A 17,081-nucleotide genomic window follows, 5' to 3' on the forward strand; every position below is an offset into this window, starting at 1 on the left:
GTTTGTCCCAGAAATTAATTGCTTCTGCTGGGAGTGTCGAGAAGCTGAAAGCTGTGTGCTATAGATGAGGAGTCTAGCAACTCCTGCTAGGCTTCTACTTCTGTTGCCCAAAATACACTCTGCTGCAATTTACCTTTCTTTTTTTTCTTCTTTCCCCCATGTATCCCAGCCTAAAGGTCCATTTGACAGAGACAGCCCCCATGAAGCAGGAGAAGGCTAAGGGTGTAGGTCAGTAGACGTGGCTGATTTGCTTCTCATCTTTCTCCAGATCTGTGTTTACATTTAAGGTGATGCACAGCAGATTTACCAAGCCCAGGAATCCCATCAGCCAACATTTCACAACTACAGTAACGGTTCAACATTGCAATTGCGTAGCTTGGGGAGGAGAAGGGGAGCTTGTTTGGCCCTGGGGACGGGGATTAAGGCAATGGGGAGGAGAGGGGCTATGCCACATGCAGTTGGGCTTTATAAAAACTTGCTTCGGCACAGCCTGTTGTAGAGACATGTTAGTGGGAAACAGAGCTCACTCTTTTTTTTTTGAGGGAGTCAGTACCTTGATTTGATGTAGATAGTATCTCATGGAGTTTCTGCCTGTCCTCTGCAAATAGGAATTAAATGGGATTTACTACCTTCTGCAAGGACTGCCTCCAACTTTTCTTTTAAACTTAAGCAGATGCTGCTTCCCTCCTCGACGTAGGGATGTTCTCCAGCCCTGCTGTGGCACTGGTTTACTTTGCCTGTAATAAGCAGCCGGGGAGCCCCAGAGCTGGGGGAAGAAATCAGCATGACTTGGTAAGACCTGAGAGGAGAGTGGTCTAGTCTTTACCCCAGAGCTTTGTTCCCTCATAGAATCATAGAATGGTTAGAGTTGGAAGGGACCTTCAAGATCATCAAGTTCCAACCCCCCTGCCATGGGCAGGGACACCTCCCACTAGACCAGGTTGCTCAAAGCCCCATCCACCCTTGTCTTGAACTCTTACAGGGATGGGGCATCCACAGCTTCTCTGGGCAACCTCTTCCAGTGTCTCACCACCCTCCTTTCCGTTAACACGCCTGAGCACAGTGGAAGAGCGGGCCTGCAGCTGAGACTGAAGCTCTTCAGCTGTCAGCCTCCGTGCTGTCATTCCTCCCTGCTCCCCAGCCCCTCGTCTCCTAGTACGCTCCTGCCTGTTGGCGCTCCCCGCCAGTGTGAGACAGCTGTTCCCTCTGAGCCAAAACGTGGATGCTCCTGTGGCTGTGCCTGCTCCCTGCTGTTAGGGAGGCAGCTGCCAGGGGCTGGTTTCAGGCTGGCACTTTAAATGCCTGATCCCTTGGTCCTTTGAAGCCCTGGTCTCCCAGTCATAGCGCTCGGCCACCGTAGGGCACTTTGGTACCCAACTCCCCACAGAGAGGCTGTGATGCCTCATTTTTCCCTTGGATCAGCTGCATTTCTAGCTATCAGGTAACAAAGACCTTTTTGCTGTTCCTGCAAAACGTTAGCATCTCAAACATACTGCTGTTAATGACTCCCTGGTGATGGTTTCAACCTCAATTTCATCAACTGGAACACTTTTTAATAAGGCTGTGGTTATCTTACGAGCTCTATGAGCATCTCTGTTGCTATCCTGTTCTCAGCATTAGGATAAGATCAGCAGCACAGACACCCCTGAGTTTTCATGTCTACATTTGTAGATCAGATTTGATCTCCCTGATTGAGGCCGAGAAGATCATAGTTTCTGTAGCCCCTTAGCTAATAACTCGGGGGGAGAAAAAGGAAATGAAATCTCAGCCACTTTCTGATGTAGAGGCCTCCTCCACCCAGCTGGCATGGTGGGGACAGCAGCAGAACCAGTTGTGCTTGGGCATTAGAGGTGGTCAGAGACACCAGCCTGCAGGCCCACCCCCCTCCCCAAAACTATGTTTTGGCAAACAGTAAGTTTTGGTATTTCTGGGATTGGAAACCTATGGGTTAAAAAGTCAGGATTTAAGTTCTACTTTTTTCCTTTCCCCCCAGAGAGAGACCAACTTTAATCTGATGAGGCTTTTCAAGGGCATGGATTGCTTTCTTCCTGCTGGCTGATCACACAATCTTCTCTCTATTTTGAAAAAACTAAGGGATTTCTAAGACCGATGCTGAAATCCTCCTAGAGTCCCTAATTCAGCATCTGCAGCCACGTGAATGCAAACCGGTCGCTCAAAGGTGAGAACAAGAGGCAACAAGATCATAAGCTGGCAGAACCGCTGTCTGCCTGCCTGTCCTAAAATACTGACTTAAATTTCAATGGTGACTTCACTTGAGCTGATGCCGAAACAGACAGTTTCGTGCAGGCTGCTCAGCAATCCTACACAACTAGGAATTTCTCCAGAGTTTTGATGTTAGATTTATACACTTGACTACAGTTTTCCTTTGGCTGGGTGGACTTTGGGACAGGGATGATGGGCAGAAAAGCAAAGCAGTGAAGACAGCCAGGTTTAACCCTAGCCCGCAGGAGCTGTATGCTCCATGCAGAAGGGAGAGTGAGTCCTTTGGTGCAGCTGCTCTTGGAAACAGGAGGATTTTGAGCAGCTGGTAGCACTTCAACTCAAGTTCTCCACATTTTGGTCCGGTTCAAGGCCTGGGCATCTCCTTTAGCGCAGATCCTTCTGTCCTGTGACCCTTGGTGAGCATAGGGCAGGGATGTGAGCTGTGCTTGCCATGGCGTGTGATGGGACGACTCCCTCATGAGGCTCAGAGCCAATTTCCTAATGTTGGTGCTGGGGATAACATTTTGGCAAAGTGCTGACTCCTTGGTTTTCCCCATCATTGTCCTTATGAATACCGCCCTTTCCTGGACTATTATCGCATTTCTTCTCGATTGGTCTCAAAAACAATGATCCATAGATTCGGCTTTTTCCATTTTAACCTGTTCTGATGTTTATGCTGGTAGAAATCAGGAACGATGCCAGCACAAGTTCAGGCAGCGGTTAATTAGTATCAGAGGTCATCTTCTGCTAGCCCCACTTCTCGCGGTGTGTTTTTTGCTGTCCACCGCTCTTTCTCTCTTACTCCTCTTCGAGGTTACTGCGGTGCCGCGGAGACACGGATCCTCCAGAGTAGACTCGGTGAAGGCAGCAGAGGTACGAAACCCTGCCTGCTGCCCCGGCCGTGGGTGAAGGCACCGAGCTACATGGCCCCATGTGTAAAGACACTTTTGGGTCTCCCCTTTGCATTCCTGCTGTCAGTGCCGGTGGGAAAGGTAGGAGCCTTCCCGGAGGAGTTGGGCTGCAGGCAAAGAGCAAGAATGGTTTGGTGTTGTGGTGGCCTGCCTTTGAACCAGTAAATTAGACTTGAAAAGCCAGGGCTGGTAATTGCCTATCTTGATAATGACCGTGTGAATACTGTTATCTAGTCCACCCTTCCACTTTCCAGCCATTGTGTTGTGGCGCTGCCTCATTTCTTGGCTTGGCGATACCTGCTCATTTCCTAGGAGCCAAATCAAAATAGCCTCTGATCTCGCTGCCCATTTCCTTGCCTAGCTGGGCATGAAATCACAGGCCTGCATCTTTGCCAGGAGCATCCAGCTTCCTTTCATGAGCTTATTCCAGCCACTGTTTTGCTAACTGAAAGCCTTCCAAATTCAGCATCGCAGCCTACTTACTGGGTTTCCCAAAGCCACGTAAACTTTTCTGACTGCTTTCCTGCGGCCCTGGGACAGTTTCCATAAGCATACATTCTTCTGCCCCTTTTTTTTTTCATCTCGAACCAGTTTCTTTAGAGCTGACAGGAGCTACTGTCAGTCTGACCAGGAGACTGGGCGCAAAACCAGGGAGTAAAGTGCTTTTACTGGGAAGTAAAATCCATAATTGGACAGATTTAAAAAATCAGGGACAAAAACCTGGTTTCTTGGCATGATTATAGCCTTTCTCCTTCTCATTAACCCTTCAATGAATCAGCTGTTACTCTCTTTCCCCTGGTGCCTGCTCCCTTGCTCTCCAATGGGCTTTATGTGCCTAAGGAGCCTCACAGCTGTTGCTCCTCAGCTCTGACATCTGCTGCTTCCCTTTCAGCCCCGAAGGGGAAGGGTTCACGTTGCCAAAACCTTGCCACCATCTTCCAGTTCTATTAGTTCATCTAATAAAAAGGATTACCTCTACCCACCTCCCACACCTCCCTTACATAAGAAGCGTGAATCATCGGGATCTCCAAAGCATATCTGCCCAAAAGAGCCAGTTTACGAAGGACCATTGGTAGCCCCGTTGGAACCGCAGCCTCGTGCTTCAGCAGGAGCCCGAGCAGGGAGTGGGCTCCATAAGGGCAAGGGCCCTCCAGCTTTTAGGTGGCCCTTTCCCATAGCATCCCCATTCCAGACCTGTTGCAGCAACACTTCAGCTTGCTCCTGTCAGGTGGGTTTGCGGAGGTTTATGAGGTTTTATAATATCAAGGATTATTTTCTTTTTTCAGCCTATGTAGGGCAGAATTGGAACAAAGCCCCCTGTGAATAGGTGTTGCAGCCAGAGGCAAGTTTTTTTAAGTCTACTTCTTTTCATTTTTCTCTTTTTCAAGAAAAGTGATGGTGGCATCCAGCACAGGACATGCTGGCCACCACAGGCCTGTCCTTCAGGAGCTAGTGGAGACCTGCCTTGCCCTTCTCGTTTCAGCTGGGCAATCGGAAAAATGCAACATTCTGGCAAGTCTCAGCCACCCAAAACCTGTGGCCATCAGACCCCACATCAGAACCATCTGTTTCACGCGCAGCAGCAAAGACAACATTTTTGTTTTTTCCCCAGCGTGGCAGGACATGAATCAAAGCAAAGGCAGGCGAGAAAATCTAGGTCCAAGGAAAACTGGGAGGTGCTGAGTTACCAAAAGTACTTTGGATAGGTCAGTGCTGCTCAAATGTCAAGAGAAGGGAACACGTATGTGTATGTAGGTGTTTGGCAGCTCTTGTGCTCCATCCCATTTTGGGATAGCCCAGGCAAGAGAACGGTAAATCCCTAAAATATATATTGTCTGGCTTAAATGTGAGAGGGGTTGAGCGTTTGTGGTGCAGGGAAGGGAAAATGAAACCTGTTCCTCCTTGGCTTCAAAGGCTTGGACTACAAGGGAGCTCTGTTCAGGTAGGATACAAGGGCAGGGTTTTCCTTCTTCAGCAGAAGTGCGAGGCAGGGTAACACAGTTGTGGCCAAACTAAATCAGTGGCAGCTCTTTTTCCAGCCACACCCCTGTTTATCTCAGAGTTTTTATGCTCCTACCACTCCAGTGGTTCACATTGTGCTGGGTAGTTGAATTTTTCAGAAAAGATTTAAGGTTAATGGCCAAATTTAAGATTTAACATTAAAGTCCAGAGCACTTTATTCTCCAAAATGCCTGTCCATCCTCTCCTCTACAAGAATTTCCTCTGCCTGTTCAAACGTTCTTGTTCCTCTTGCAGGAAAGACTGCCCTGCTTGTGCTGCAGCTGCAGAACAACCGCAGCACCCAAAACAAATGAGGGATTGGTCTTGGTTTAGGCAGCAGGGTGGCTCTTAAAGCAGCTGGGCTATGCTGAAGTCAGACTGGGACCCTGAAAGGGGGGGACACAGGGAAAACAGCTTTCTATGGGATGCATTCCCCTCCATCCTAAGTCCAGCTCATCCCAGTCATCTATTACAGGTCTGGGGTATTTAAAAGCCTGAACATCCCCAAAACTGTGTGAAGGCCCAAATTTCAAAATATTTTCCAGTCACCTAACCATCAGGTGGCCCCGGGGAAGACCCCACCATGTACTCAATCTGTCGGGTGGGTGTGAAGCATCAATGAGAGCTTTGACAGACCTGGCCACGGGATACTTTGGAATATCGACCCTGGCATGTACCAGGTTTCTGAAGAGCACCTGATTTTGACTTGATTTTGATTCTCAAAGGTGCCAGAGGAGGAAGGGAGGTGGTCCAGCACCAGGTAGGTGCAGAGCAGCCTTCCTCTTAGCAGGATGTCTGCAGTAGCAGATTGAACATCTTCTGGGTTCTCTTTGTCCCCGCTTTTGCCCAGGCATGCCGAAATGCAGCCCTCTTTCAGGTGGCTTTTGGGACACAGACACAGCTGTAGGTGCTGGGGCTGAGATTTCTTTCCCGCTGCCTTGGGGGGTAAGGCAGAACCAAAATACCTCCAGCTCCCCGCCGGCGCAGTGGAAAGCGTTAAGAGCAACATGATTGAGCAGCCCCTTGGTTTGGTTTAAACCTCCAGAGCCATTGTTTGTTTTCCTGTCCTACAGAAACAAAAGCGTTTTTGGAAAAACTAAAAGCACCGCATGGTCTGGCCGTGGGGACGCATTTGCCACCAGAGGAGTCTCACTCCCCGGGGTGGTGCCACCCAGGTGCCTCTGAGGTCTCAGTGCCATGCTGCTACCAGGCAGCCCCACAGCACTGACCCCCCCTGTCCTTGCAAATTGCCATAGGGGTAGGGGACAGTATGGCCAACACAGCTGTCCTCACCCCCAGGGATGGGACTCGCCACGAGGAGAGTGATTTGCGCTGAAGCTGCCCCAGAACTGGTGGTTTGAGCCCAGGTCTGGGAGCCACCCTTTGTCTCCAGCCGTCGGTGCAAGGAAAAGCAGCCCGAAGCCTTGTCCTCCAACCTAAACGTGGGAGCTGGGTGAGAGCAAAGGCACAGGGCTGCTGTGCCCAGCAACCCCCTCTTGGAAGGGGGGGACCCCAAAAATAGAGGTCCAAACCTATCGCATTGGAAGCTGCCCTTAACCCATGGCTGTCTGAGAGCAAAGGAGAAATTGCCACCGGGCCTGAGAGGGTAAAACGTATAGCTCTTGTGGGACGGCCACGTCTTAGCTCTTGCTGCTGCATGGCACCTGAGCAGGGAAACGAGTGTCCCCACTGCCAGGGTCACCCTCCAGAGGGGACCCCATGCAGAGCTGGGAAGAGGTGGGTGTGAGGAGCCAGTCTCATCTGTTGTGGAGAGGCAATGATGGCAGGACAACCCTGCCAAGGCCACGGTGGAGCTGGTGTTTTGAGGTGTAAGAGCTCCCCTTGGAGCGAGGGCTACCCTGGGAATGCCCCGTCCCTGTGGCTGTGTTTGGGCTGGGGGATTGCAGTGGGGATAAACTGGGAATCTCCACGCAGGGCCTTGCACTGTGCCATGGTGGGGGGCTGGGGTGCTCAGGAACCCCTGCACGCTCCCTCCACGGCTGTCAGTGCCGGCGGCATCCCTCCCGGGCAGCCCCGCAGAGGGCTGGACCCCCTCCTGTTCCCTCAGTTGCCCAAACTCCCTTTCCCACCTCACATCATCGTTACCATCGCTGCCACGTGAGATCAAACCTGTGGCATTTTGCTCAAATCCATAGGGAATCATTCCACAGCCTTTCCTCGTGTTTAGCTTAGCAGACTTTCAGTAGGTTCGTTCCCTTCTTTTCCTCCTTTTTTTTTTTTTTTTTTTTTTTTTTTTTAAAACAAAAACAAGCAGCCTGCTAAGAAATGCAAACCCGCTGGGATGTTTTTCAGCCTTGGCCGGAGCTGCCTGAGCCCCCCCCCCCCCCTTCCCCAGGGCCGGGAGGCTGCCTCTGGCCGGGGCTCAGCGGGCGGCTTTCTGGGCCGGCCATTTCTGATCCAAGCCGGCGTTAAGCCGTCTGTCTTGAGGGCAGAGCGAAGCTGTTCCACCTCCGCTCGGCGCCGGACGGCAGCGGCATGGCGCTCCGGGGAGCCTGCCTGCTCCTCTGCCTCCTTTCCCTCGCCCAGGTCTCCAGCCAGCAAAACGGCAAAGCCCGGCAAAAAACAGCGGCTTCCAAGAAAGGTAAGGAGCTGCGGCACCTTCCCGGCGAGGAAACCTGGCGGGGCGTGAGGGGGATGCGATTAGCCTGGTCGTTTGGGTATTTAACAGTACTTTAATGAAACTTTTTAAAAAACGTCTAAGAAGCTAATAAAGTGTCTTTTTTCCCCCCCTCCTCCGTGGGAAGGATTGCGTAGCCCTTCTGTAAGATAGTGAGGAAATTGAAATGGTTTTGGCAGGTTACTACCTTGAATAAGTTTGATGGGGCAGCTCGGTCTGAATTTCAGAGGGTGAATGTGGTTTTTTTATGTTATCTCTAATGTTCGTCCCAAACCTTTCCTCTACTAAAATCTCCATTTCTATGACCCCCCCGTACCCCTACTCATTCATTTTTCAGAAGCAAATAGGTGGCAGATGACAGGCTGCTGTTGTAGATGTGGCCACAAGAGTAGACAGGTAACAGGAGCGAGACGTAGTCCCTTAAATATCAACATGGCTCTTCATTATGAACACACTTGCCCCGGGTGTATGTCGAGCCACTCACAAGTTTTAACTACTCAGGCTTACCAGGGGGCAACACACACAAAAAGGTGCCCAAGGTCTATTTTCCATAGTGGTTTGGGGGTTTTTTTGCTTTTCTTCTCCTTTTTTTTTTTGCTACCATCCCATCCTTCCCCACCACCACCACCTCTGACACAGAGCACATCACTTACAGGAGAGGGCAGGTAAGGAAGCGTGTGAGCCCTGCCTGATGTGTCGGGCTGCGGTGGCGTGGGCTTGGACCACTTCTGGTGGGCGCTCGGCTGCTTGGAACGAAGCAGGGAGCGAGGAAGAAGCATCCCAGGACTCCGCTTGGCCTGGCTGCTCTCCGCGCTCACCCGGTGGCTATTTTTGTCAGACCCCATCCTTGAGGTTTTGTTTTTTTTTTTCCCCTTTTTTCCCGTTAGATCTTTGTATGAAATCACTGTGTATCTGCTTATTCCACGTCTCTGGTCCACAGCTGAGCAAAAATACCCCCTTGGGCTGGTATAGGGCACATACGTTCATTGCACTTACTTAGGAGAGATTGATAAGTTCCTTAGAGAAATGTTATTTTTCTTTCCGTGTCACTGGAACCGCTCTTTGTAACCCACTGGTGACAAGAAGGTGGGAGAAAAATCACCTTTGTGTCAGGAAAATTGGGCTCTGATTTAAAGAGATTTTTCGGGGGGGGGGGGGGGGGGGGGGTTCGACATTTTTTCCTCTAAAAATCAAGCCATCAAAAACAGTCGGTGGCAATTTTTGCTGAGAGTTTCAGGGTTTCTTTTCAAAGAAGAGGTCAAGTTTTCTGTGGGGAAAATTAAAAAAAAAAAAACCAACCCAAAATTGGCATTTTGGGGATGGATGCACCCAGCCCCATGGTAGGTCAGCTGCCCTGCCTTTAACTGCCTGGAAACTTCTAGCATTTCTTGGTTAACATGTTTTTCTGATTTTTACCAATGCCGGGGGTGTGGGGAGAAAGGGAGGAAAGCACTAAAAATCCCCTGCAAGGCTCCTCTTCGCCCCCAGCCCCTTGCCACATCCAAGCCTCCCTGCCCACCCACTGCAGGGGCCAGGGCTTGGCCGCTGCTGCCCTGAGTGAGGGCAGGATGGCCCCGTCCCGTCCCATCCCCATCCCAGGCCCCCAGCGCCCTCATCCCAGCTCACCCCCCGTCCTTCACTGGGGAGGGTTGGGCAGGGTGAAGCCACTGGAGGGTTGGGGTATTTGGCTGGATTTACTTTTTTTTCATCTCCACAGCCAAACCACAAATGTTAGAAAAGAAAATTATTATTTGAGCCAAGCTTTTTCTCTTTTTTTTTTCCCTTTTATTTGTTTTTTTCTTTTCTTTTGTTTTTTCTTCATCTTTTTTTTTTTTTTTTGTAATTACTGCTTACATTTGGATCTGCTTCAGAACAAAAATGGTGCTGTTTCAACATGAAAAAGCCAAACCATAGCCTTTAGAAAATGCTGAGATAACACATTCGCTTTGCCTGCTGTTGGGTCCCCCCCCCTCAAATTGCTCCCCAGTGATTTTCCCAGACTCAGCAGTTCAGCAAACTCTCCCCAAACCCCCATGTCTTGTGGGGAGGGGCAGATAGGATTTACCCTGCTCCGGTGGCCACGGGGCTCTTGCCCAGAAGGGTCCCCAGGGAAGGTGGGGGCCACGGTGGGCAATGGCACCCCTGCCCTGGGGACAATGGGACTCCAAGCTGGGTACCCGCCAGCCCTGGGGGGGCTCCCCTTGGTCACAGTGCGGCAGGGTGCTGGGGACATGGGAGGGAACATCTTTGTGTAGCTCTCACATGTATTTTTAAGGTAATTGGAGCCGGCCGTTGGAGTCCAGATGCTTGAATCAGCAGGTAGGGGCTGATGTGGGTGCCAAAATTCCCGTGTAATCTTGGAGTCTGGGTGCTCTTCCCAGAAAAATGCCTGCCAACATTCATACCAATATAAACCCGGTGCGACTGTGTTTGGTCCCCTCCTCTGATCCAGGGACAGGCTGCAATACGGGACCTAAATTTTGCGGCTGGAACATTCAGGGAAATGCCAGGTACCAGAAGAAACACCGATGGCCAGAGAGGTTTGATGGCAGACATTGTGATGCTTTAACCTGCTGGGGGACGGACAGAAACCCGTTTGGATAGGAGCAAACAAGGTGATGCCTTCCCAGGCAAAGCTAAGCAGCCGAGATATAGATCCAAATTTCATATAGGGATAGTTAATTAATCAAAATGAAGTACAGAGGGATTCGGTCGTTACTCAGAATATAATTAGAACAAAGAAAAACGAGCAAGAGCTCCCGTTTGTGGCATCAAATACGTTACTGGCCAGGCTTTCGAACCAACAGACTATTGAGACCCACATCCTTCTGTGAGTCTCCTTTTCATCTCGCCTCTGCCCACGCTTGATCCTTCTGCTAACGCTTAGCTGCACAAGGACCTGCTCCAGCTCCCCTGGGCAGCTTTGGCAGCCCCCACGCTGGCTTCAGTCGCAGCAAAACCAAGCTGTAATAGCCTTGATCACGGGCTTCAGGAGGTGAGTCTTGAGGAAATAACAGCACAGAGCAAAAAAATCTCTGCCAATAGAATAGAAAACGATGGGGTTTTTATGCACTTGTGGTACCTGCTCTGTAGCTGAAGTGCAAATTAACCGCTCGTGGTTCTCCTTGCGATGTCCCGGTGAACACGCTGCTGCAGGAACATCTTGTGGCCCAGGGTTTGGAAACTAGGCGGTGAAAAGGGACAGATTGCACAGGTAGTTATCAAGGAGGTGGGTCCACCTTGGGTGACGGGGAGCCTCTCGAGGGGAACCTCCCCCCCCAGCAAACCCAGCCAGAGCAAGGTAAGGTGCTGTGCCAGCAGGACGCGTTGTCAGTGTCCTGCCATGGCCCTTGGATGTTACTTAAACCTATGGGACTTCTGTTCTGCTGCAAGAGAGGCTTGCATGAAAAAAAAAAAAAAAGAAAGAAAAAAAGGCATTAATTAGCTGTTTCCCACAAAGTGTTTTCATCAAAGGCACCAAAATAATAACTAGTGCCTCAGTATTAAGTGAACCCATTAAAGTTAATTGAGCAATTAGTTAAGCAGCTTAATGCCCTCCTCCTGATGTGTCTGGCTTTTAATATTCATGGCACCGTGTAATCTGTGGGCTGGTGATTCTGGTCCGCATCCAAGCAGCTTCCCCACTTACCTGGCTTGGTGCCGCAGCTCCCCGTCTCCTTGAACCTCAAGGAAGCCCATCCTACTACTGTGCTTGTGGGCAAATTGTCCCCTTTCCTTTCACCCCATGAGGACTACCAGATGCTTATGCCAGGTGAGGTGAAGCAACAGGAGCAGCAGAGGTAGCGTAATGAACACAAACACTTCAATCTTCCACCACCTCCAAAGCACAATGATCCTTTTGCTCCCAGACAGGAAAAATCTAAGTACCAATTAATTGGAGCGGTTGCAGAAGCGACACACCTAGCAAGAGGTAGGTTTTAGTAGCAGGTTGCAACCAACTCACTGGCCAAGGAGGTGCCTTCTTGCAGCAGGAGAGCAGCTCTGGCTGGTTTTTGGGTACCTGCACCCGGGATGCTGAAGGCGGAGGTGGGATGGAGGCGGCTGTGATGGCCTGAGGGATGGTGTGGTTGGTGGGTTGAGGGATGGGGTGGCTGATGGTGCAGGGACAGATCTAGTGGAGGTAGGGCAGCCCTTCCAGCCCCTTCCTGCTGAGCATCAGCCTGGCGAGCAAAGCGCTTTACTGCCAACGCAGCCATGAGAGCAGACTAACGTGGGGGCCACAGCAAGGAATGCATACAGAGAAAATCACACGTTAGGGGGTTTAAGGAAAGCCAGGAGGGTGTGCCGTGAATAGAGCGAGAGAGAGGGGACATGTTGTTGGGGAGTTTGAAAAAACAGTAAACCCTATTGAGCAGCAGCTTTAAGTTCCCAACAAAACACTCGTATGTGGCAGAACTGCTGCTCAGGAAGGGCAGCATCATACAGTGCCCTCCTGCATTTTTGGGAGCTTGACCCCAGTGCAGCACCACCGCAGGCGAGTGCCCTACACAGGGGCTCCAGAGGTGAGCCTGAGCTTTGCAACCCCCACCCCAGCAGCAGCCCAAGGGGAAACCGCCGCCCCACAAAGCCCCACAGGGTGCCCTGAAGCTCAAATTGGGAGAACTGGGTTGTTGGTGGAACCAGGTTAGCGAGCAAACACTCACTGTGATGGATGTGCAAGGGGACAGGCGTTGACTTTGCAGATCCCTTTTGTTTGTCTTCCTCCGAGGGTAGAGAAATGTGGAGTTTTGATGATAGGAACAACTTTGGCTGCTCCCCAGGGGGACGCAGCCGATGTTTAAGCTCCTCCCTTGGTTTCTCCAACAGATGGTGTGACCCTCAAAATGATTGAAGACCTGAAGACCATGATTGACAACATCTCTCAGGAGGTTGCTCTGCTGAAGGAAAAGCAAGCGCTCCAGACAGGTAAAGGACTCGCTGAAGAAGGCATGGCTTTTGCTTTGAGAGAGGAGCTGCTTATAAAGCGGCTACAATTGCTCCACACACTATAGCAAGAGATGCCCAAGCGCCCTGCGACAAGGCGTCCATCCCAGGGAGAGAGGTTGTGGGATCAAAGCAAAGTGTGGGCTCACTGTAACTCCTCCAGGCAGATGAAGCTCCTCAAGCAGTTAATGACATGAGTTGTGCAGCGTATGCCCCCCGCCCCCCTTTATGTGCTAGAGCTTCCCATTTGTAAAGCTGTGAATATTCCTATGACAGTAAGCCAGATGTTCGTTTTCCTGTATGAATCAGAGGGATGGGTAACGGATTATTCTCTGCTTCAGTCAAACGTAGCTTACTCTTTTGTCTGAACCCCAGTGAAATGGTGACCTGGTCTCTTACACGTACCCTGGTATTGCTCAGGGAACCTTATGGAGGTCAGTCCCACCATGCTTCATTGAACACGTACAGAGGACAGTCCTAAAATGCCCATCTTTCAGCCATGTTCCACAGTTACTCTGTGCAAACTCCACTGACAACAACAGGGGAGGGATGCGCAGAACACGAAACAGAAATGAGATGAAAATGCAAGTTAAGGAGAATTTTATCCTTAAAAAAAAAAAAAAGAGAACACAAGCAAAATCAAGGCTTTAGTTCCAAGCTCACATTCATTGGTTTGGGGATTAATGCATAGCTCTGATTAGTTATTGTTGGCTACAGTACCCTGCACTCTTAGGGTTTAGAGCTTAAAAAAAATAATATTGCTATTCTTAACAATAAAAGTAGAAATTTCCTCTGGAGACCTCAAGCTATGCAAGCGCAACACTTCTGATCAAAGCCTATTAGAAAAGACATTTTTCTCATGCTTGCATAATTAAGATGATTGAATTGAAACAGCAGACTTTTTCCCAAAAACACTCCAACACCCAGCAGCGCCCATCACAGACCTTCCTTCAAACAAATTCATCGGAGAAAGCATAGCAGCAGCTGGAGAAGAGCGAGGCCAGGGGTAAGGGTAGGGGGACCACGCTGTGCCTCTGCTCGAGCAGCGGCAGAGCCCATGGAGGGCGACAGGGGGGCACCCTGAGGTCCATTTTTCCCTGACGGTTTATGGACAGGGAGGGCACGTCCCCGCAGCCATGCCCTGTGTAGGAGGGAGAGGGCTCCTGGGAATGCCATGCGGCTGAGAATCACTGCACAGCCCAAGAAATGAAGTTGTAATGTGGCTGCCGCATTTGCTGCTGCTGCCTCTTCCTGGCTGCTGGTTTTAAACCTAATTCCCTTTTTTTATGTTTTTTCTTTTTTTTTTTAATTTTTTTTTTTTTTTTGGTTCTGTTCGTGTGGTAACCTCTCAGTTTGCCTGAAAGGCACCAAAATTCACCTAAAATGCTTTCTTGCGTTTTCGGAGAGGAAGACGTACCACGAGGCCAGCGAAAACTGCATCTCGCAGGGCGGCACGCTCAGCACCCCCCAGGGCGGGGAGGAGAACGATGCCCTCTACGACTACATGCGCAAGAGCATCGGCTCCGAGGCGGAGATATGGCTGGGCCTCAACGACATGGCGGCAGAGGGCAAGTGGGTCGACATGACGGGCGGCCCCATCCGCTACAAGAACTGGGAGACTGAAATCACCACCCAGCCCGACGGCGGCAAGCTGGAAAACTGCGCAGCCTTGTCGGGGGCCGCCGTCGGCAAGTGGTTCGACAAGAAGTGCCGGGACCAGCTGCCTTACATCTGCCAGTTCATGATCGTGTAGCAGCAGGGGGTGTCCCCCCTGCCCCGGGTCTCCCCCCTTTGGCAGCAGGATTATGAAGCTATAGGTACGTGTACATGTACGTATGCACACAACACGCGCGCGCACGTTCAAGTAGCGTCACTCTTTGCAAAGAAAGTCGTCACGGCTCGGTACCGGATTAGAGAGCGTTAGAGCATTTCGTTTGGCCGCCTCCAGCCCCATTAGCAGCTGCATCGTTCTTACTAAGGCACGAGTTATAGATATATTTTTTTTTTTTACACAGGGCATTTATTAGGGTGGCTCGGTTGTTTCAGCAAAGAACCAGTGCAGAAGTCCAGCCTGGCAAAAAGCCATCACAGCTGCCCAGGGCTACCACTCTGCAGTGTCCTTTCCCATCTTGCTGAGCTTCGCTGGGACACCAGCATAGCGAGTTCCCACCTTCTTCTCCTGTTTTGCCTCCCCATAAAGTGAGGTACATGGGATTGGGCTTCTCATCCCTCACAGCTCCCCAATTCAGGCTCCTGGGGATTGAGACCTGTCTCCACGAGCACAGGGAGTTGCTCCTGCTTTGCATTGAGAGATACAGTTGGACTTGTTGGCTGGGTACCAGCTGCTCAACGGGTTGTCCAACTCATCCAACTATGTGTGCGAATGAACTGGCAAGTAACAGGCATGGGTTGACTTATCGAGAAGGAGGGTGTCCTTTCCAGAAGCATGTGCCCTTTTGTTGGTCCTTTTCTCATCAACCAGAAGGTCGTTTCACTGGTTTCAGTGGGAGAGCTAGACACACTACCAGATCTTTAAAAAAAAAAAAAAATCCCCTCAGAGAATTATTTATGCTCCAGCATCATGGGAGAAGCAGTAATGACTTACAGCATAGTCAGTCAAGTGTATTCTTGGAAATAGAAGATGGAAGTATTAGGTAAATGATAGAAATGTAATCCTATTAGGGACAAAAGACAAGCCCATTGAGAACAAACCCCAAGAAGACTCACTTTAGCAGTTTTAGGAATCATACGACCTGTTTAAGTGATGGAAACCCAGCTGAAACACTCCAGTCTTTGTCGGTCCAGCAGAGTCCTCAGCAAACACAAATCTGCCAAGTACTGTTTGTGCCAATAAAGTCATGCCCAGGTGAAGGTCTGGTCTCAGTAATTTTTTCCTGAGAAAAGGGTTAAAGAAAAAAAAAAAAAATTGAAATAAACAGCAATGATGGGAAAGAAGTGCAGACCACCCCAACAGCTTAACGAAGCTTTGCTGGCTGTTGGCTGAAAGATGTCAGCGGTTCTTTGCAGTTCAGAGCTTGGTAATAACTCCTCCAGTTTGGACCATGACCCCTGCACTGCCAGGTTGGGTGTCTCAAGACATGACGCTCTTGGGGAGCCCCCGGGAGAGGTATCTCAATTTGCTGCTTTGCTTAAAAAATAGCACGATGGTGGGTCTTCCAAGACATCGAGTGGGAGAGCCAAGCTGGAGGGACCAAAACATACACATAACATAAATGCAGAGTGCGCACATCCAAGGCTGTCACTATTGCCAAACTCTCCGCTGTTCAAATGACTATAAAATAAAAATATATATAGCTTGCTGAAGGAATGGAATTGTGTCAATGTGATTGGAGTGCTTTCTTCTCCTTCCATTTCTCTTCAGAGCAGCTCCAGGGATCTGTCAGAGGGTCAGAGATGTCAAAAGCAGAAAGGAAAAACGGAAAGCAAGAGCCTCCCATCCTGGGATATGGTTTATAGGATTTCCACCCCCACCTTTTATCATCCCAGTCACATGCCACATACGGGATACAGGCAGGGAATCCTTTTATAGGCAAGTAAGATTTCCTTCCTCCCCTCCTCTTGCTGCTGGGAAATGTCACTCCAAAATAGGAGCCAACCCCAAAGAAAGGTCCTTCCCTCACCCCCGGTTTGGCAGCGGTAGCAGTGCCAGGGGAGGTGGCACCTCAGGTCCCAGCATGGAGCCAGCACTCCCCAGGCTGCCTCCCACCTCCCCCACAACAAGCAGAGCTGCAGCAGCATCGAGCATCCCTCTTCTTCCCCCCCGCTGAGGTGGTGACTTCTCCCTCCTCCTCTTTCTCCTCCTCCTCCTCCTCAGCATCCCACAAAGGAGGGAAGACCATACATGAAGAAGACAGTGCTCCACACCAGTCTGGGAGGTTTCAACTGCTGCAGAGCTGTGAAATTATGTCTCTTCTGCACAAGAGGACAGCCCTTCTCCGAGCTTTACTCTGATCCTGAAGGTTTCCAACGCTCTTCGCTGTAGGTCATGGTCCCACCCTACAAGCCAGCCTGTTTCAATATAAATATAAATGCTCTAGTTCCCTTGGCAGACAATCCCTCCATGTTTTGAGATACACATGAATGCAAAGCAGCAAATCTGGAAGCATTGCTGGCTTTGATCCTGACTGGTCATAAACCACAAAGTCTTAAAACACGAACATGTGGTCAGAGAAATAAACAGAGGGCTTTTACAGGAGCCCAGGAAATAAAGAGGGGCAACGTGAAAGCCTCGGACCCTGGCGATGGAGATGAGTGGAGACGGATGCCACTGGATATTCCCAGAGAGGACAACAAAGAGTCAATCTGTCAAACTCTAGAGAATAACAAGTTGTGCTCAGCAGATT

At 50.2% G+C, this 17,081-nt stretch overlaps 1 protein-coding gene across 1 annotated transcript; it reads left to right on the plus strand.

Moving 5' to 3' along the window:
- The first annotated feature begins 7,550 nt into the window (after positions 1-7,550).
- CLEC3B (C-type lectin domain family 3 member B) lies at positions 7,551-16,048 on the plus strand. The gene is made up of 3 exons (XM_074150469.1): positions 7,551-7,737; positions 12,601-12,699; positions 14,070-16,048. Exons 1-3 carry the CDS (start codon positions 7,632-7,634, stop codon positions 14,468-14,470), a joined length of 606 nt encoding a protein of 201 aa, XP_074006570.1. The 5' UTR covers positions 7,551-7,631; the 3' UTR covers positions 14,471-16,048.
- Positions 16,049-17,081: the final 1,033 nt, after the last annotated feature.

Source organism: Numenius arquata, chromosome 7 (genome assembly GCF_964106895.1).
Source record: "Numenius arquata chromosome 7, bNumArq3.hap1.1, whole genome shotgun sequence".
Taxonomy (NCBI): domain Eukaryota; kingdom Metazoa; phylum Chordata; class Aves; order Charadriiformes; family Scolopacidae; genus Numenius; species Numenius arquata.